Source organism: Chaetodon auriga, chromosome 13, assembly GCF_051107435.1.
Source record: "Chaetodon auriga isolate fChaAug3 chromosome 13, fChaAug3.hap1, whole genome shotgun sequence".
NCBI classification, from domain to species: Eukaryota; Metazoa; Chordata; class Actinopteri; order Chaetodontiformes; family Chaetodontidae; genus Chaetodon; species Chaetodon auriga.
The window spans coordinates 10,314,808-10,336,104 of record NC_135086.1 but is presented as its reverse complement, the minus strand read 5'-3'; the positions used below and the strand labels follow the sequence as shown (position 1 = coordinate 10,336,104).

At 41.7% G+C, this 21,297-nt stretch overlaps 1 protein-coding gene across 2 annotated transcripts in view; it reads left to right on the top strand.

Moving 5' to 3' along the window:
* Positions 1 to 21,297, top strand: part of erbb4b (erb-b2 receptor tyrosine kinase 4b) — a 297,664-nt gene that overhangs the window by 205,249 nt on the left and 71,118 nt on the right. For both annotated transcript variants that reach the window (XM_076746331.1, XM_076746332.1), the window contains exons 8-13: positions 1,287 to 1,400; positions 1,539 to 1,665; positions 2,297 to 2,370; positions 7,869 to 7,959; positions 10,130 to 10,329; positions 17,792 to 17,924. In XM_076746331.1, the coding sequence (XP_076602446.1) occupies positions 1,287 to 1,400; positions 1,539 to 1,665; positions 2,297 to 2,370; positions 7,869 to 7,959; positions 10,130 to 10,329; positions 17,792 to 17,924 (739 nt within the window). The remainder of the gene's footprint in view (positions 1 to 1,286; positions 1,401 to 1,538; positions 1,666 to 2,296; positions 2,371 to 7,868; positions 7,960 to 10,129; positions 10,330 to 17,791; positions 17,925 to 21,297) is intronic.

Genomic DNA, 21,297 nt, shown 5'->3' with positions numbered 1-21,297 from the left:
TGCATCACCATCATATCTACTGAGTGACATTGTTCGTCTTCATATATCTGCCCTGTTCTGTGACCACTACCCAGCTAACTGCTAACCACTCACCATGCACACAGCTAATTGTGGACGCCCCACGCTGCTTCCAACATCAGTGAAAAGGCCAAGCAGCAGGGAGGGAAGTGGGACTTGAGCTCGAAGGCAGTGTTGCTTTTGCGCAGACATGAAATGCAGTATCATGTAACCATTTAAATGTTCAGTGTGACGTATTGTTGCTTTCATCACACTTCTTCTTTGTTTTTAGTCATTTTTCATTTGTGGTCAACTGTATAACATTCATATGAGGTCGGTGTTAATTCTTTTTTGTCTTGGGTCTGAAAGAACTTAATTTAACTGCCTTCATGTCGTATGCACAGATCTAAGCAGTCTGCGCCTCTATCTCCACCCGCCCCTCCCCCACTCGCCTGCAGCTTGGGCTCATAAAACACACAAACCTCATTGGCAGCTTAGCTATCTGACAAAGTGTTTTGACTAACGTTTGCTGTAACTTTCTTTGTCAACACCCCCAAGCCATATAAAATGTCCTGTCGGCATTTACATGAATCATCACGTAACATTGGCAGGCTAACATTGGCTAGCATTATCTAGCACACCACCAGATTTGTTTGCACACTGTTAACGAATAAAACACGAGAAAAATAACCTCAACTGTCGACGAACATGTTGGCTCCTACTCACTGTGTCCCCAGGATAAACAGATTGGAACGGCGTCAGGCTTCAAATGAAGTTTTGTGGTAAATCAGTGCTGTTGATGGGATTGGTTCCTCAGGCACATGACATAAAAAAAATCCCATATGGACATGATAACAAGGTTAAAAACTTGATTTTCATTGGAGTGAGTTTTTAAGTTCACAGATTCTGACAGCTGTTTATGTGAGCCCCCTTTTCTGTAGGGTGGGTTGGTGAATTAATAGAGAAATGCTAAAATGAACATAATTAAAATAACAGAGTAGTAGACATACAAATAGTGATTTGGACAAACATGTAAAAAGCATTTGTTTCTCTGATTAGTGAATATTTAACACTGAACTCATTATTTGAGCATCCATCAATTGATATTATATAATAAAACTGGCATTCTAGAAACTCTTGCAGTCATGAGAGCATCTGTCAAAGTCAATAAAAGTGACTTTCAAGGCTGTCTTATCTTATGTGATCGCAAAGTGTCACTTATTATATGTTCCTGTGGGACAAACAGCAGCCATCTGTACTTGACATTTACAGTGACTTGTTTTTTTCAGATAATTTTGTGGTGGACCACAGCTCCTGTGTGAGAGCGTGCCCCAGTAACAAGATGGAGGTGGAGGAGAACCGCATCAAGATGTGCATTCCATGTACTGACATCTGCCCCAAAGGTAAGCCACAGACAGATGTTTTAGAATATGCTCACTTACACTCACATTGCTTGCCTTTTAAATCTGCATGATTTTAACATGGCGGCTAAAGACATTCAATCAAACTCATGCATTTTGCTATCTTTCTGCACGTTCCAGCGTGCGACGGCATCGGTACAGCCAGCCTACAGTCAGCTCAGACAGTGGACTCCAGCAACATCGACAAGTTTGTGAACTGCACCAAAATCAACGGCAACCTGGTGTTCCTCATCACCGGGATCAAAGGGTGAGAGTTTGGAGGATTTGGCTTATCAGAATGATTAAAGGAGGAGTGGAACTGTGATCATCAGACGATAGCTTTAATGAAGGAAGTCCTGGACTGACAGTGTTAAAATGAAATATGTTTCTGAATCTGAAAAACTAAAATTGAACTTGAGTAATGGTTCAGATAAATTCCAATTGCTGTAATATATTATAAATAATAATTCTTGCTTGAATATTGCTTGAGATAAAAGCCTGAATAAAACGTGTAAGCGTGGTGTTAATTGTTCGAATGAATCTAAACGATATTACCTGTGAGGCTGATGAGGAGAGGGATGTGAATACACTGAAAATGCCTTGAGAGTAAGAAGACGGCTGACAAATGTACATACTCATAAATTACTCTAAGGAATGTAAAAGCAATTTGCAGTGGGGAGCGTGTTGCAAACGTGTATATTATGTATGGATGGATGAAGCCATCGTTTATAAGCAACAAGCAAAAAAAAAAAAAAAAAACTACACAAAAATCACATTTTACAGGTTTGATCTGATTTTTCTAAATCGTCGTCTTCCATGTCTGGGTGAGTTTAATGCACAGATGCTATGATCTTTCTGTTTTTGTTTGCATCGTTCTGATCTCCCATGGTCATTCACAGGGACGTCTATCACAACATTGAAGCGTTGGACCCAGAAAAGCTCAATGTATTCCGCACCGTTCGCGAGATCACAGGTGAGTAATATCACCTGTGCGCCGTGCATCTCCACACATGCATACGAATAGTAAACAAACAAAGAAATAAAAAAAAAATGACCTTCCCTTCTCCTGCACTTTGTTGCCACGCAGAGTGTTCATATATGTGATGCTTCTGTGTGTATTTGTGCGTGCATTTGCTCAAGTCTACCTCACCCCCCGCCCCTGAGACTGTCCACACCAAGGACAGACATTGCAGCATAAGATGAATATCAGATGAGTCTTTCAATCTCCTCTGTCTCTCTGCTGCTTCTCCCTCGGGGAGTCCCTAGCCCTGAGTCCCACAGTCCCAGCTCTCCCTTCACGCACCATGAAGAAAAGATCCAGAACATGTGGTGCGCATTGTTAATCCTCCAGCTCCCCTATGCCACCACCACCACCACCACCACCACTTCTGAGCTGCATGTACACTGTCATCTCTCCAGCCCAGACGTTTGACAATGCCATCACAAAGAAACCTTGTATCTCCAATGTGACACTCCCTCATGAAATGAGAAAATATTACTGTTGGAATATTGTTTGTCACATTTTTGACTTATGAAGGGGTTTTACAAAAGCTGAATGAAAAAAAAAACACATTTACTTCGGACTGTGTTGACATTTGTCTTATTTTGGTTGTGAAAAGCATCTCTGAAACACACACAGATATAAATTATTTCTGTTACACATTGAACCTCCTCCTCCTGCAACCGCTGACAAGGAAGTATTCATATCAGTGTTGAGTAACGAGTTACAGTCATTTGTCAGAGTACTCAGATTACTTTTTTGCTGAAATGAGTAATGTAACGCATTAGTTTTGCAATTCTAGTAATCATTTTTTAGTAACATTTTTAGATAAGCAATCTGTTACTGTTAAAATTGTACCATATTCCCCCGACACATTTGCACTGTTTCTGTCTCAATCCTTGGCCGTGTCTGCTCACTGGTGGAAGCACATGTGCAGCTTAGCCAGCGAGATGCTGGAGAGGACAGCTTTTACGTCATGGAAGTATTATTTTGAATTTGTGCGTGAAAGGCAGGAAAATCACAGTGAAAGGCAAATTGTGTCTGGGTGGTGAGTGTCTGTCAGCGCAGAACAGCTCCACTTCAAATCTGAAGAAGCACCTGCTAAGCACAGCTCCACAACACTCCGACCGCCTTGCTTTCTATTTACTTTCTTGTTTACTAGCATGTTACATGTTGTTTGAGCCTGCTGGGCTACATGCATTGCACCCTGGAACCCTTTTGATTCTATGTTTGCTTGCAATCAATCATAATGGTCAATAAAGAGCCATAAAGGGGATATTGCATCTGTTATTCCTGCAGTAGCCTGCACAGTTACAAATTATAGGCCGTAGACTAGACTATGCAATGACTGTAGAGTCAATACATTACTGTCAATACAGTCGGCTACACTCCCTCTGAACAATTTTACCCACATGTGTCAGGAATCACAAAGGGTTTTCATTCTTGTGAACGCAAAAGTGCTCTGATGAGTTAAGTAACCTTACCCAACACTGATTAACAGAATTATTCTTTCAATGTAATATATGGAGCAGCGAATGCAAAAGTGGCTGGACAAATATAATACTAGTGGCTAATTCATGTCTACCTGCTCAGTTACACCACTCGTGCTTTCGTGGTCCCTCCACATGCATCTGCATGGTCTAATATGATTCAAAGCAAACACTCTGTAATGAACAGCACTTGGTTTGTTATACTTCTAGAGCAAAGAGAGTAGTGCAAGTTTCAGAGTACTGCTGTATCAACAATGACCACACTTGCCCCGTACCTTCCTGTGAGGGAAACTGACCATAGACGTCAGCTATAGCTCATTTGTAGGCCTCTAATCTGATCAGATGCAGCAATGAAACAAGAGGACAAACATTAAAAAGCCATTTGTATGTTGTTATTTAAGGTTAGGAAACCATTGAGTGTTCCTCAGAATGACTGGGCATGTAAAAAGTGTCAGGCAGAGGCTATTAAAATGGTCTTATGCTTAAAATAATATAAGTGAGCAATTAACTGCGTAATTAGCTGCTGCAATCACACATTTTTCATTCTGCCTTTCAACTCAAATCTGACTCTCAGTGCGTTTGTTTCTGAATGCATTGTAAGTATTTTGTATAACTGAGCAAATACCTCGGAAGAATGAAACCGGTAAGTGCAATAATGCATTTACCCCAGATAAAATCAATCCAAGAGGTCTGTTTTTGTTGGATTTTTTTTGTCTCTCTCTCTCTCGGTTACTGACTCCAGTTTGAGAGAAGGGACAAACCAATGGCCAAACAAAATGCAGGCGAGTCAGTGATGTGTGTCAGCTCAGCTTGTCATCTCTCCGAGCCGTCAAGAGAACGTGACTTTGAACTGAAGCAGCCAACCTGCCTCCATGACCCCAAGGTCACAACTACTATAGCACTGCTCTGGTTTTCAAATGAGCTGTGGAGGAGGAACACACCACCATACCCATCTCTCTCCCATTCTTTCCTTTCTCTTTCTTTCTTTCATTAAGTGACTCTCGCTTCTCTTTTTCACCACCATCAAATACGTATCACGAGATCAGCTTCCACCCAAAGAGTGGGCGACTCACGCAGCTTAGCACAAGTGGCTTTCTCAGTGTTGTGACCCGGAATGTAATCACCACAATTTAAGCACTCTTAACCTTTGCTTGTGAGCTCATGGCCTTCTTCTCTAAGTGGCTCTACGCTGTAATTTGCTTTGTGCATTGGTGTGCCGGCGGCGTGTCTCTCAGCAGAACACTGCCGCTGATAGGTGATCTTTTCACTTTGCTTTTTCTGCTCAAAAAACACTCACAAGCAGAGGTGAGAAGAAGGTGAAGACACCGAAATATTAAGATGAGGCTAAATGCATTTCTGTCCGATCACACTTATTAACAGCGTTAAGATAAATTCCCCTAAGACCCCACTAGTATTAGTATTGTCCATAAATTACATGTGCATCCTAAATGACTCTCTGCAATGCCGCAGCACGTTGTTTTGTCTTCTGTCGAAAGTTTATTCAATGTTTAAAATGTATTTATTTTATTATTGTTTAAGGATTATGTAGCTGTTATTCTATGTTTTCAACAATTTCCAACAATGCTATACTCTCCACCTCTCTCTGCTTCACATAGCCACAACTGGCTCGTTCCTGCTGAAGATGTACTATGAATCTTTTAAAACAGGTCACATATACATAGTTTGATTTTTAAAAAGGACTTAGGAATTTCTCAAAACAGCTGGGCACTGTGGCTTTTATCAAAGGTTACTCCAAAGGCAGGAACGAGGGCACAAGGGGGCTATTTCCAGATGAGGATTAGTATGGATTTGGTACACCACTGTGTGGGTTTGACTAAAGATGAATTGCATTGCCATCGTAATCAAGAAACATGTCACCCAGGACATGGGATTTCATGGGATTTGTTTATAATAAGAAAAATATAGGATATCATTAGACCTTGTCTTTAACTCCAGACAATAGCTTCACCACTGAACACAAACAAGGATGGTGGACGCTTCATCATCAGTACCATCCGTCTTAGCCCCTAAACCCGTGCAAAGCCCGACAGCAGGAACAGCATTGACCAGCTGCTGTTTTCACTGAGCCTGTAAGAGATCAAATATTGAAGTGTAATCAAAAGCTTTGGTAGGAAAAAACAAATGGATTAAAATTAAATGTGGAAATTAAAAAAAGTAATAAGACAAATTTAAGACACACTGTCAAAAAATTCAGAAGATTAAAGCATAACATTATTTTCAACACATAATTCTTTTCTCCTTGTTTATTTAGACAGCTGTGGTCTTGCAGTGAGTGCTGTTAGCATTTTCCACCTTCTGACTCCCATGCTGCATTCAGTCATCGCCTCCTTTGTTATTTGATTTTATTTTTTTTTTTAAGCTGTATCCAGTTGAGGACAAATTTTATTCAATTGCCATTCTAACATACATAGCTTATGTGTGCTGTTAGCCCAGTATCACATTAGCACAGCGAGTGTGCAGCAGGCAGTGGCTTGTTACCTTGATTAGGAAGCACCCCCATTAAGACAATTAGTGCCAACAAGTACACCGCTAACGATCCTATAGCACTGCTGCGTCTGGGCTAAGAGGCCCTCGGCATCCTGAACTGCACACCATGAGGTCAGGGACAGAGATGCAATAAACAAGATGGACAAGTACCAAAGCTGCTGTTTGCTTTTACAAACAACCGTTTCCAAGCAGCACATGTTCTTATTCTGTATAAATATCACATAATATTTTATAACAAAACAAATTCCTTTTACTATTCTATCACAATGGCAGCCATTATTACACGTATTTTGTCTTCTCTGGGAAAAGAAGTAAATAAAGTAAATAGCATTGTATTATATACTAAGCTTAGTTTTCCATTTTTGTGGATTTTTGTCCATTGTGCTCTTGAATAAGGAGAATAACTCTGTGTATCAAATTCCACTCATGTCCATTTGCACGGACCCTGGTGTGTGATTCCTCACAATTACCTGACTCCATTCTTTTTTTTCTCATTTCCTCATCAAACACTCTTAATAAGCATCCACCCAGACCCCCCTCTGCTGCCCAGCTGTGATTGACACAACAAACAAAACAATGTCCACAAACTGATAAAGGTGCTGTTGAAGGTTATTGCTCTCTTGTCAACAAGCCACGAGCTGCCTTCTTTTCTGCAACTCCGCTCCCTCCACCTTCCCCCACCGTTTCTGGATAAACAAAGTTATGCATCCTGCGGGAAGAAAACACACAGTTTAATATAATGGAGTCCAATAGTGTTCATTGATTGGAGAATGCATCAAACTGCACATCACACCCACAAGGTTTTTATCCACCATCCACCACCACCCTCTCCTCCTCTGCCTTTACAAGGAGGGCAATACATCAGCAGCTTGTAGCCTCTGTTTTCCTTTAATAAATGAATTTGCGAGGTTTTGTGTTTGGTTTGTCGTCATGGTTACCCGGACCTCCACCCTCTTCCCCCTCATCTCTTCCTCCCTCACCCTCTTGTTCATTTTCCCTCGGTCTCAGGGCCTCATCCAGCTGTTTTGTTTGTCCTCTGGTGTTGGCTCGGGGATTTTACCCCCTGCCGTTTCTCTGCTAAATATTTCATTCTTCTGAATCCATTATTGAAAATCCTAAATGAGCCACAGCCATCCTCTCAGCTATTCATTTAATCTTCTAAATGATTCAACAGTAGGGAGGCAGATAAAGGAAATGCAAAAATATTGATATATCAAACTTTAGACTCATCATAGCTGGCGCCAAACTCCTCCGTGGACTCGCTGCGCTATAGCATTTTTCTGGCATAGCAGTGCTTGGCTGCCTCCAGATGAGACTCAGGTGGTGTGGTTGTTGTGGTCCTGGAATGCTGCTAATTCTCTCTCTCTACTCATTCTCTCACTGTGTGAAATAGAAGATGTGATGGACAGCTCTCGTCTGTCAGTACTAGTGACTCATTATAACCCGTGTGTGTGTGTCTGTGTCCCCTTTTAGGCTTTCTGAACATCCAGTCTTGGCCTGACAACATGACAGACTTGAGCGTTTTCTCCAACTTGGTGACGATTGGGGGAAGAGCAGTGTACAGGTACACACCTGAGAACATAATAGCTTTGCTGTGATTGGATATTTTTTTTTTAGACTATGGTGTGATTCATGTCAAAGCTGTGTCAATGCTGCCTCAAACAGAGCTCAGTCCTTGGGAAAGAAAGGCAAGCTGGTAATACATTTACGGGATTAGTTTCAATTTTTTTAGCCAAACCAAAACATCAGTTTTCTCTGACTAGAACTCTTTGGGAAATTAGAAAAAGAGTAAAAGGTGATTAAATTGGTTAGAATGTATCAAAGCTTCCCACATCAAAGTAGAAATGTACATCTCCAAGGTGTGAACAAGCAAAGCATTGATATTTATTTTACTGTGCAAGCTTAAACATATCAAATGTATTTCTACATCAATTGTGAGCAGTTTTCACTTCAAGAAGTACAGTAACAACATGCTACCATAAGGCAGTGCAGAGGATGTGACATGCAGAGAAAGACGGAGGACTGAAGAGTGCCCATGGGTAAATGAGTGGGTTATACTGTATATTTAAATCATTTTAATACCAATTAAAAGTCCTTGGTGTATTTCATTATTTCATTTCTTTCATCAAAGAAATTAGTCCAACATTGTTTGGTTCTCGAAACACCTTGTGGTGGTTTTGTTTTGACATTTAAGAAGCCAGCTCGCTTGTTTTAACCCAGCTGATAGAACATAATTATTTATCATTTAATGTTTATTCAAATGTCCTCTGAAAATGTATTGTGACATTTGGTTGGAAACCAAGTGAGCGTCTGTGTGGCTGATGGCAGAGTGGCCTGTGGGACGCAGCGTGTGGGACGTGAGTGTGTGCGCATAAGGCTGTGTGTGCGCGCACTTGTGTGTCGTCCACCTGCGGATGGAAACAGCAGGCTGCAGTACAAATTACAGGCTGCCATCAACCCTTATCCTGCACTCGATCCTGCATACTCTGTCTATCTGATGGCTTTGACATCCCAGTGGCCTCCTGTCATTTTTAAACTGTGCAAGTGGGGCATATGGGGAAGGGCGGGAGACAGAATGAAGAAAAAAAGAAATAAAGAGAGGCTTGAGGGCAGAATGGTAAAAGAAGTCACTGCAGGAGCATATAGCGAAATGTGAGAAGAGAAAACAGCGAAGCAGACGCAGTGTAGTAATTGAAGTTTAACAATAATAGAATATTCTAGATGGAACATGTTAAATTATAAACACATGGTATCATTGTGAAATGATAATTCTGTGGTGTAATTTTTGCAAACAAGACCACGGTGGAGATAATTGGTAGCACCATCGACTTTTGTTCCCAGTGTTCCTGGTCTCTGTTTCCTGCTGAACACCTGCGTCCTGCTCAATGTCCTGCCTGCATTTTGTACTGAATCCATCACATTTCCATCCAAACCTAACTCAGTGGCTTTGAGTGTAAAGTGCAGCATAGAGGCTTCCAGGTCTCTGTTACAAGATCAGCAGCACAAATGATTTTGGTCAGACTTTAAAAATAGTGTGGAAAATATATGACAGATTTCAGCTGAACTGATGTGAAGGATGCACTATAAGAGGAGCTTAAAGCATTCCTGTTGTGATTTGCTGTATGGACTTTAAGTGGACAGAGAACAGTGTCACTCTCTATATAAGTTTGTTTATTGGGCAAATGCAAATGCAGCCAAAGGAGTGTAATTCAAGCGCACCATCCGACCACTCTGTGATCTCATGCCAGTTGTACTTCACATATATAACATCATAGACAAACAAGCTCCATGTGCATTGTGTCACTTGCTATGGTGGCAGTGTGTTATGCTAGTCTTGACCTATATGAGTTACAGTACATGTTTGCACCTATTCTGCTATTGTCATTTGTATTATTTAACCATGTACACAGAGTGATGGATTTAGGCAGCACTACATTTCCCTTAAATTGGTCGTTTGCATATGAACATTATTTGTTGGAATTAAAGTGATTTATAAGAGAGAAATTGCGTCATGCAATATTCATGAATAATTCGCATGATAACATGACAGAAAATAGATTTTTCCAGAAAAAACACCTAACTATGGCATCAAAACCTGTGAAATAAATCCAACGTCTCTGCCTCTCTCCCCTCCCTTTCTTCCCCCCTCTCCTCACCTCACCCTCTCCACCTGCTCCTCTCATCTTCCATCCCTTCCTCTCTTCCTCTTACCTCCACCCATTCTTCCCTCTCAGTGGGATTTCCCTGCTGGTGTTAAAGCAGCAGGGCATCTCATCATTGCAGCTCCAGTCCCTTAGAGAGATCAGCGCTGGGAACGTCCACATCGCGGAGAACAGCCAGCTTTGCTACTACAGCACTGTGAACTGGACGAGACTGTTCCGCGATGCAAAGCAGAAGGCTCTGATCCGCAACAACCAGAGCCCACAGAAGTGCTGTAAGTCATGGCTAAATCACCACAAACATCAGAAACTAAAATCTCAGGTATATAAATAGTTTACCCCATGCTGTAACAAAGGGGTCACATACCATTAAAATGAAAAATCCCCAGTCAGATTCATTTTGGACAGAAAAAGTGATCTATATATATGTATATATGCTATGTGCAAACCATCTGGACATCAAATGGCACTTTGCATATTTTATTTCAGCCTAGAGAGAAGCATGAAGTTGATATGCAGAGTGCCTATGTATCATTACATGTTTAGCCAAAGCTGCAGCAGTAAAATAGATGTAAGTAACAAATATATTGTCTTTCTTTACAACAACATTTTGTAAAAACTCACCCACTGAAAAGGAAAAACAAAGAGGATTCTATTGCCCTTTCTTGTTTTTGAGCCCAGTTTGTTTTTCATCCAGTTCTGGCTGAAATATGTACTGCTCACAAATATCATCCTTTGCCTCTTTGAATCTTAAACCCCGTATCCAAACCCTTCAAAAAGTTGATAAAATGTAAGAAACAAACCAAAATGGGAGCAGACCAGCAATAAAATTAAAGGCTGTTTAGTTACAAATTCCTATACCATTGATTATTATTTCTCTGTTATGTGATGTTGACAGAGAGCTCAATGGAGCCTTAATCAGTGGGAGAAGTATCAAAATCATTAAACAGCACGGCTGCCTACGCCAACCGGCCCCGATCAGTGCTGGTGCTCAAATCACAACCTTCATCATCTCAACAATCAAAGTGTGTGTCCGCACCGTTAACTGCCTCTTACTGTGACATTTAACCCAAAGTCAAAAGATTCAAGACATCTTTAAGTCAAGTCAGTCTTTGGGCTGCAACTGTCAGGAAAACAAAAACACAACATGAAACCAATTTAGAAAGCTCAGATCTGGGACATCCTTTGACAAAGTGGAGAGAGATTTCTTTGGAGTCACTGAATATTGGAGTGTGCTGCATGGCTGTCATTTAATTTTGCTGCTCGCTGTCATGAACTGTGATGTATTTTTGTATTCTAGTCTTCCACATCAGCTGTGCGGCTCCAGGCATCCGCAGTGTTTCTTGTTTCTTGCTCTGACAAACTTGTTCACATTTATAAATAGGTTACAGATTGAGAGATTATGGAGAAATATGTTTGATATTTACTCCGGAGCAGAAGGCTCAGACACTAATGGTTTGACAGAATTGCAGGTTGCTGACCTGAAACAAAGCTCAACTTCAGAGAAAACTCTGACGATTAGAGCAATGCTGAAGCTTCTGAACCAGGTCAATTATTTTGAGGGAATGGAGTATCTGCCACATCTGTTAAGGTACTATGATATAATGTTTTCTGGTTATGCAAATCATCGTTTTTCATACAACTCTTGATTCCAAGAAAGTTGGGACGTCGTGTAAAACGTGAAAAAAAAAGGAATGCAGTGATTTGCAAATTCTTTCTGACCTATATTCAGCTGAACACAGTCCAAAGACAAGATATGCGATGTTCAAAATGATAAACTTTATTGTTTTTTTTTGTTAATAGACGCTCATTCTGAATTTCATGTCTGCAGCACGCTCCAGAAACATTGGGACAAGGGCATGTTTACTACTGTGTTGCATCATCTTTTCTTTTAACAGCACTAAGAATTTGGGAACTGAGGACACTAATTGTTCAAGTTTTTAAGAGAAAGTCTTTCACATTCTTGCTTGACATATGGCTTTAGTTGCTCAACAGTCCGAGCTCTCCGTTGTTGTATTTTTGCTCTTCATTTTCACACATTTTCAAAGGCAGACAAGTCTGGACTGCAGGCAGGCCAGTCCAGAACCAACACTCTTTAACTATGAAGCCTGGCTGTCTGTCCAGAATGAGGTTTGGCGTTGTCTTGAGGGAACGAGCAGGGTCGTCCCTGAAAAAGACGTCACCTGGATGGCAGCATATGTTGCTCTGAAACCTGTCTGTACCTTTCAGCATTAATGGTGCCTTCCCAGATGTGCAAGTTGTTCACGCCAAGGGCACTAACACACCGCCACACCATCACAGATGCTGGCTTTTGAACTTTACGCTGGTAACAATCTGGACGGTCCTTTTCCTCTTTAGCCCTGAGGACATGAGGTTCATGATTTCCAAAAACAGTTTGAAAAGTGGACTCGTCAAACCACAGCACATTTTTCCACTTTGCGTCTCAGATGAGCTCAGGACAGAGAAGTCGGCAGTGTTTCTGGATGTTGTTGATACTCGGCTTTCACTTCGAATGGTAGAGTCTTAACTTAAATTTAAAAAGGAACAACAAACTGTGCTTACTCCCAAGTTCACGTACTAATATCCTTTATTAAGTCATATCAGTTTTTAATGCAGTGCTGCGTCAGGGATCGCGCGTCACGGACATTCAGTGTTAAGTTTCCTGCCTTGCCTCTGACTTGCTGAGATTTCTCGGTTTTCGTTCATGTTTCGCGCAGCGTCCCGGCTTTCTTGGAATCGGGGTTGTAACTTCACTGCGCTCCAGCAGATGGCACCATTGACGATGAACATATAATAGTAGCAACACACTTCTCATTTCTATTATTCTTTATCATTGGTATGACTGGAAGCTATTATCTCACTAATTTCTAAAGACAACCAAAAACAATAATTTTATAATTAGACCAATTAACCAGCAGACCTGTTCAGACAAGCAAGGTTTGGCCAAATTAAATTAGGCAAATATCTGAAGTGATGAGACAAAAATTGTGTCCCTAAAAATGGAAGAGCTTTTATTATATCACTGCCACAAGTGTTAAGACATTATTCATTTATGTATAATGTTCATTAATGAGACAGTATTTGCATTATTGAGTTGGCCCCTTTTCACTGCTCATGTGCTCTTTTCCCCTGGGCAGTTCCTTAGTGTTAGGCATACACACACACGCACACACACACACACACACACACACACACTATCTCTCCCTCTTCAGTGACTTTGAAGACTTTGGGTGAGACTCGAGAGTCACACACCACTCTCCTTGACATAGCTCTGCGTGTGTGCATCAAGAGTGTGTATGTGTGGGTTTGTGTGTGTGTGTGTGTGTCTACACTTGACTGAGCCTAGCAGGAACTGGAAAAGGGCAAATCTCACACCCTTACAGGGCAGCAAAGACAGAGGACAAAGATTCTGCATATGCCCTTTTATTCATACGACTTGTGGTGATGTAGAAACGTCATGGTGTAATTAGAGAAACCTGAAACCAAGGCAACCGGATTTTCACAGCAGCACTGTCTGTACTAACTGTACCGTTTGCTAGCAGACGCATCCAAGAATGTAATCACGTTTTGTGTGTGTGTGTGTGTGTGTGTGTGTGTGTGTGTGTGTGTGTGTGTGTGTGTGTGTGCGTGAAACAACGTTACAACAGCTTTCACTCGATCTGTTTGTGTCCTCGAGGTCACGTCCAGATGAAATTCGATGCATTAATGCTGTAGGGTTGAACATATTTCACCACTCGTCCAAGAAGCTTCATCGGTCAAAGTTGTCAACCAAGTAAAATTTCTGCTCGCTGATTGAGGCCGCAGTGTTTTGACCGTACGTCTATAAACTAGACTTGAGTGGTTTTGGCCAGTTTGCTTTGGATCTGATTGCAAATGATGATCTGTCTTTAGCTTGACAGCGTGCGCTCTCTTCAAGTCTGCCCGCTTCTGCTTTGGATGAAAATTACTCGTCTTTTAAAAAATTCCTCACTGTGCATTAAGCTGCTCAGTTTCTTCTAACTGAGCTGTGATTTGACAGTCGGCACTCGGTTGAAGTCTGGTCGTAAACAGTATTTCTAACTCGCTCTTTTGAGTTTCGGCTGAAAAAATGCTTCCAGAGAATGTTGTCAAAGTTTTAAAACATCATCTGTGTCAACAATACGCAAGTGGTCCTGTTGAGTCAATATCTGGTTTTAGTTAACGTGGCATGCAAACAAGACCGTCAGACATGTTTAAATGTTGCTGCCGTTCTCAAAGATCTGAAGAAAAGAAGGATCTTCTCACTTTGGTCCAAAGCAAGTATTAAGTGATAAAGACAAGCTTTCAGCTACCACTGCCAGTATCTGACAAAAGGGAATCCCAGGGCCCACGATGGGGTTCTTAAACTTCCTGTTGAGTGATGGCTCATTAGCGATGAAAGGTCAGCGTTTTATAATGCAGTTTTTAGAGTGTAAGCTTCAGGATAATACATGAGAGAGAAAAAAGTATTTCGTTTTCTTAACTTCTCCAAAAAGTCAAACCTTGGCATAGAAAGCATAGTTATTAGCCCCACCAGTGCCCTCAGTGCAAATAACCACATCCAGACAGAGCTGTTTCATAACCATTGTTTTCTCAGTAATGTCTTAAAGGCCGGCCGTCAGAGATGGTAAACCCACACAGGTGATTTTAATTATTTTGGATGATTAGAGCTCTTCACAGGACTGGTGGGTGTGTGCAGACTTAGCTTTGCTGCATATTTTAAGGCAGGACAAATTACACCTTTATCATTCATATTAGCAGCTTCAACCTGAAAAGAGGTTTAATCAGCCGGAATGACTGTAAGGGTCCTTTCACTCTTACCTCGATTGGTCTGGATTTTTGAGCTTTTCTGTTTGATCCAAGCCAAACTTTGAATTTTTGTTGAACCTCAGTCCGGAACAAACAGCCAAACCTCGGTCTGATAAAAAGAGGCGGTCTTGGTGTGGATCAAATTGAACCGAGATTCAGTTTGTCTCTAGTGTGAAATCATTTTTTTTTTAGGTGGTTCGGACCAATTATTTCATCAGAACAGGAAAGGGAGAAAAAATTCAACAACATGAGCTGCGGTAGCACATGAGCACAGGCGACCAAATGTTGGTGCTTTCAGCAAGCAGCAGGGATAAAATCATACCATATTTATATATAATATCATCCATAGGTTGGAGCCACAGTTTATGTTATTAGTCTGTGCTTTTGTGTGCTGCAGAAAAGGCCTGTTGACAACAAAGAGGACTCAGAGAAATATTATAGCAAATAACCTGCAAGATGGAAGCAAATGTACTCAAACTAAAAGATCACATGAACGCATTTTGTACAGTCAATGACTGTTTTGTAATGCAGATATTTAGTTGATATTTACATTGATCAGAAGCAATCAGAGTCAGAGGTTTAATGAGAACTCCAGTGAAGTTTATCAGGAGTTTAATGAATTTTTTAACCATGAGATGAATCCTGTTCAGTTTCTTTTCTTTCTTTTTTTTTGGCTTTCTCAAAGATTTCTGAAAGATCTGAAAAAGTTTAATTATACAAATTCAAAATTTTTCAAAGTAATTACTGCCAGCGTTACAACAAAAGCAAAAAGTTGTCCCGTGCTGCACAGGGACGAGGATAATTTCCCCAGCTGCCTGTCTGCGCTCTTTAGCCTTTCAGTGGCTGCCTTGCTTCGCTGTCAGTGCTGCCTCTGATACAGACGAAAGGGATGCAGATGCTGAAGGCAACAGTTGAGTTCCAACTACACCTCTCCCTGCAAGCCTTTTTAATCTGTTAACCAGCACAGCTTGGCTCTCACAGGTGTTTGTTCACTCGTTTTATTTCATTTTCTGTCTTTTGTTGATTTGGCTGTTTTTCTCCTTTCTCTCTCTCCTTCCTCCCTGTCACTTATAAGCCCTTATCATAATCATCATCATCATAGCCCATTCTCCTCTGATGGGACTCAAAAAGACACCTGTCAGCTCAAACCCCATGAGCTTTTGTTTTCCAGCTGTGGCACAAACATCAGAAGTTGGAATCTTTTTGATCACCCTCTCCTCCTACAGTGTTTACTTCCTTTTTCTCAGCACCCATCAATCCTCCCACTCGCCATCTTTCCCTCTGCATGGTCAGTTTACCTAAGGCACTGGAAGCCCAACAGAAGTGGTTTGGTCTCTTGTGAAAGGCAATGCTTTCATCCTCTTCCCTCAAAAGAAGCACTTGATTTCTGTTTTCTCCATGTATCTGCATCCTTCTGTGTGATTTTTTTAAGCATTCAGAGCATGGCTATAGCAGACACAGAGGCATTGCCCCCAGCTTACATGTGGCCAGGACCTCGGAAACAGCAGGGGTCTTTTTACAGCTATGGCATGGAGAAGAGAAGAGAAGAGAAGAGAAGAGTCAGTCTTAAAATCCATAGGCAAAGGGGAAATCACGTCAGATGCATATGGGGTGATAAAAGTTCCCTGTGTATCTGCAGCGCTGTCACCATGGTACTTCAACACTCTCATTTTGTCGCTGTAATGCTCTCCGATGTAGCAACCTTTGTAGAGCCGAGTGCTGAAAGGGGACAAAAGCGAGCCAGATAAGAGATGCAGACAGAAGAAGCGAATGGAGCAGAGTAGATGTAATGGCCTGAGTCAGTTAGCACCATATGAGGAATAGCGAGAAGCAGAGGCAGAGAGAACAGCAAACAGATTGTTCGCTGTGAATGGACCAGCAGAAAGGGCCTTTTCCGTTCTTTGACTGAATGCAATCCAAAGTAAAGCCAAACCTACACATTTCACGCTTCTCTCTTCATAAATCAAAGGTGGCTTTTCATGACTTTCATCCAACGAAACTTGTTTGTACCATTCGTGTGCAGCTATGGATTTGTTTGTTGGAAGCAGATACTTTTAGGATTGAAGCCAGTACAAAATCTCTAGTTTTAATGTTCAGTATTGACAAATTTGGGCCTTTTGACACCGACTCTTATTGGAAGAGCTGAAAGGCTGTGTTTCAGATGAAACCCTTCAAATAAATACAGACAGTGATGTTCTCTTCTGTAAGTCTAAATCAACAAGTATGCAGGTGCAATCTGGGTCCCCCCCAGTGCTTTGTCAGTGTTGGCTCAGCATTTTTATAACGAAGCAGTACAGCTCCCTCCTTTGCTAGCTCCACAGTGAGCCATACCACACAGCACTACACACACACTATGTGTTATTAGAGGCTATTTTTATAAATGCAGAACATACAGTATATACATGCACAATGGACAGCCATCACTGTCCTTGACTGAAATGACGTAATTCATGTAATGTTTTAAAAAGTATAGCTGTTGCCAGGATCAAATGGGAGCATTATGTGTTTCATCTTTCAGAGAGTACTTATTGTGTGACTGTTCAAAGAGTGTAATCCTTCAGTATCTCTTTGAGCCGTACTGTACTGCTCTGTCTTCCTGCAGTTACTCCTACCATTATTGAGGAAAGTCATCTCCACAGAAGCACATCTTCCATAGACCACCGCAAATTAACATCTGCTCAGTGGAGGTGGAGAAGTTTAAAGCAAAACCGAACCCTTGCAAATTGCATGTGCCTCAGTAAATCTAGCCCTGTTTCTTTTTAGCGGTAATGTGCCTATTTAGGCCATTTTTATATCCAGCTAATTTGGGGTAATTTAGGTAATTTATTCTCTGCATCTGCACTGAGTCATCAAAGCACAACTGCAGTCTACGTGAATGTAATTCTGTGTTTTGCTACTGTCTTTCTTTCCCTGTATGTGTGTATTGAGCAGCCGAGAAGAGCATGGTGTGTGACCCGCTGTGTTCGGAAGCAGGGTGTTGGGGTCCTGGCCCGGACCAGTGCCTCTCCTGCAGATACTTCAGCCGTGGACGAACCTGCGTGGAGACCTGCAATCTTTATGAAGGGTGAGTTATGCATGAGCATGTACACGTACACACAAATACATCAACACAGTCACCCTATGTCATCCTGACTGGTAGATTACATTGTGCTAGTTAGATATATGGATGTACGGTGGGAGGTTGGGTAGCATTCTTGCTGCTTGACTGATTGAGGGAGACAGCAGATGGGGCATTGATTGAAAACATAAATCTGAGGGCACATTGGAATCACCTCTGCAGTGCCTACTTAATAATGAATGGAATAAGAGAGAACAGATTTCCTTCATGTAAACAAAGTCCTGTCTAAAAAATGTAATGTAGTTTTTTTTATGAACTGCATCCTGCAGTCTTTAATAACAAAAAAACACCTCCGCTAACAACATAAAAATGAAAACGCAGAAGAGCAGAGAGGCTTTTTCATACGGCAAACGCTGTACAGAATATGTGTGGCTATTGTTTAGGCTGTCATCTGTTAACCACAAAAATCATGGGTGCATCAGGAAGTGGATGGCTTCCTACTTTGGGGAAACCCTAGACTTACTGGTGCGGTGGGCAGATGCAGACATAAGCCGCACTGAGCATCTGAGCTCATGATATGTCTATGTGTTGTCCTCTAAAGGTCTTCAGGTCATCATTACACTTGAAGTTTTAGGTTGGCCTAAGTTGCAGCTCTTCACCTAACCACTCCATCTGTGCAGGTCTTCTTTTTTGACTACTTGATGCTCACAATATAAAACAAACCACACAATCACGTAGCTCCTGCTGTGCTTTGTCTATGCTGTGGACTTGGAAATTTGGAAAAACGGCAAATTTTCAAGCTGTCTGAGTCACCAAAAGTTTAAAATAAAAAAAAGAGAGAGAGACAGAGAGGGGTTTAAATACTGTGGACGTGTTTATTGACTCAAACTAATAAAAGTAAAAACGTGGAAACTATCATGTCCTGGCCCACTGCTAAGTAAAGTTTAGCTTCTATACTTGACAAGATACCATATTTGTCCTCTCCATCTGCTGGGTGCAGTTGCTGTATCAGGCTGCCCAAAATTGCAGCTGAAGCAAAACAGAAAAAGCGAAAATGTCTCTTTTCAAGTAAAATAAAATGGATAATGATACCATGAATGACGTGAACTATAACAGCTAAACTGCAGTCTTACCCTGTTTACTCCCACCGTCTTAGTAGGGACATCTGTGTCAAGTTCCCACAGCCCATTGTGGGTAAACCAAGGAAATCACAGATGTGAGCGAAGATACCACTTTCTTCTCTCAGGCCAAGTAAATCACCAGAAAGAAAATCTGCAGGGCATCGGCACACACACAAACACAGATGCTGAGGGCTGATTGGGTGCCTGCCTCGTCCCTGGCACCCCAAAAAACCCACGTTCTTTGGGTACGAGTGTAAAGCATTGCACAATGCCAATGCGGTCGGCCAGGAGAAGGTCTTCATCGAGGAAGCCAGCGTTCCTGCCCGTACTTATCATTCTGCTCAGGCTGCAGTTATTAATTGTGTGGCGCAGAGGACAAAATCAGGCTGCATTCAGCATCAACATGACACCACCAGGTCAATGATAAACAACCCTTTTATAGTCATAGACGTAATATGAAAAAACTTTGCATGTTTGTCACTCAGACTGAAGCTTTCCTGCCAAACGTTACTTCTCACTGTTTTGTTGAAATGCCGACCCATCAGCTTACTGATTGTCGTGTACACAGGCCCCCGAAACAAAATGCTTTATCAGTCTGTTATCAGTTATTTACTTTACCTACAACAAGGTTACTGTCTAGGTTACTTCAAGCTCTTCATGTGTTGACGAACAATTCTGCAATTTCTAGAACGATTTCATCATAACAATGAAAGTCCCTCAGCAGCACAATGCACAAGGTCGATCCCACTTTTTGGAGTTTATCGTTGCAGCGATAGAAAGTCTCTGTTAAGGCTCTCTGGTTCCCGTGTCTCTATGGTGTCTTTTCAAGTGGTTGATGTGTTCGGAGCAAACTATACATACAGCCTCTTCTTAAACACGCAGGAAGCATCTGCCTCAGAGTTTGGTTTGTAAATCCAACTAATGCAACTTTTAAAGTAATTGACATCATCGCTTTGGTACATCAACTTGAAGGTGTCCAGTGCAGGAAAGATCAAACTGATTCCTTTATTAAGTGCATGACAGAACCCCTGCAGGAATATTCTAGATAGGTTTCAGGCGAGTGAAGCAGCGGTATAATGTAATCGAACCAAGGACAAATGCATAAGCATGTGTCAAGTCCTCCTACTCAGCTATGAATAGGAGTGGTTGAATTTTCAAGTAATCCTCTTTTGTTGGAAGACCTGCTGCACAACCTGCTCATCAAAACTTAAACACCCCAAGGCTCTTTGTTGCAGCTTTTAAGTTCAGCAGTCACTTTTCTGTTTACTATGGATAATATTGAGGAGCCGGGGGCAGAAAAGAACAATTTAAGACGTAGTGGTAGCTCTCAGTTTAAAAGGCACCCCTGCAGAGTTTCAAAACAACAGGGGTCCCTTGACTTAAAAAGGCGGTATAGCTTGATGCTATCCACCTCGCAGTGGAAGGTGACGAGACCCGCTCCCCCGGTGAGTTTTATTAATAACATTTTAGATTATTTTTCCTTGCAGAGCTGCTGGGAAGATGCTTTTAAGTTCAGAGTCTCAACTTGATCAAAAAAAATCTTGGGTGGCTGCACTGGAGAGATATGAGGAGGACCAGGAGGTGCTGTTAGGGCAGGGGGGCTAGGCGTGTCACTGCGTGTCACAGTCTCTGCTTGCGCACGGGGCCACGCCCTGCCTACCTGTCCACTTGCACGCCAGCACCACCCACACCGTCAGCGTTGCCAGCACAACCAGCACATCATCGGCCAAACATAGAGCTTCACTGAATGCACCCCCAACCCTTCACCCACTGAGCCTTGCCACATTGTGTGTTCCATGAGTCATGCTTTAGAATATTTTATTGTTGTTTGTGCCTTTATTTGGTGTCTGCTTAGTATTTATCAGTCTATTCAAATCTTCGAGGTGCCCTGGAGTTCAGGTTTTTGTGACAGGGCTTTTACGGTGGATTGGTTTAGGACTAGAAGCACAGGAAATCTGCCTTAACAAGGATCACATGACAGTGTGCAGAGCTTATTTCATACCATGTGTGCTTGCCAAAAACTTGGAGGACAGAGGTACTTGAAGACTGCTTCCTAAACTGCAAGTGTTAAATTCGAAAATCTACATTTCAGTCTAAAGAAAATGTGTTTAGAGCAGGCAAAGAGGTGAAGCTTTGGTGGACATGAGGCAGACAGAATGAAGCCTGGTTGCTGAAACCTAGCAGCTACCTGTCACTCAAAGCAGCCATGCCCATAATTGAGCGTAACTTTAAGCCTTAATATAATTTAAGTACGTTAT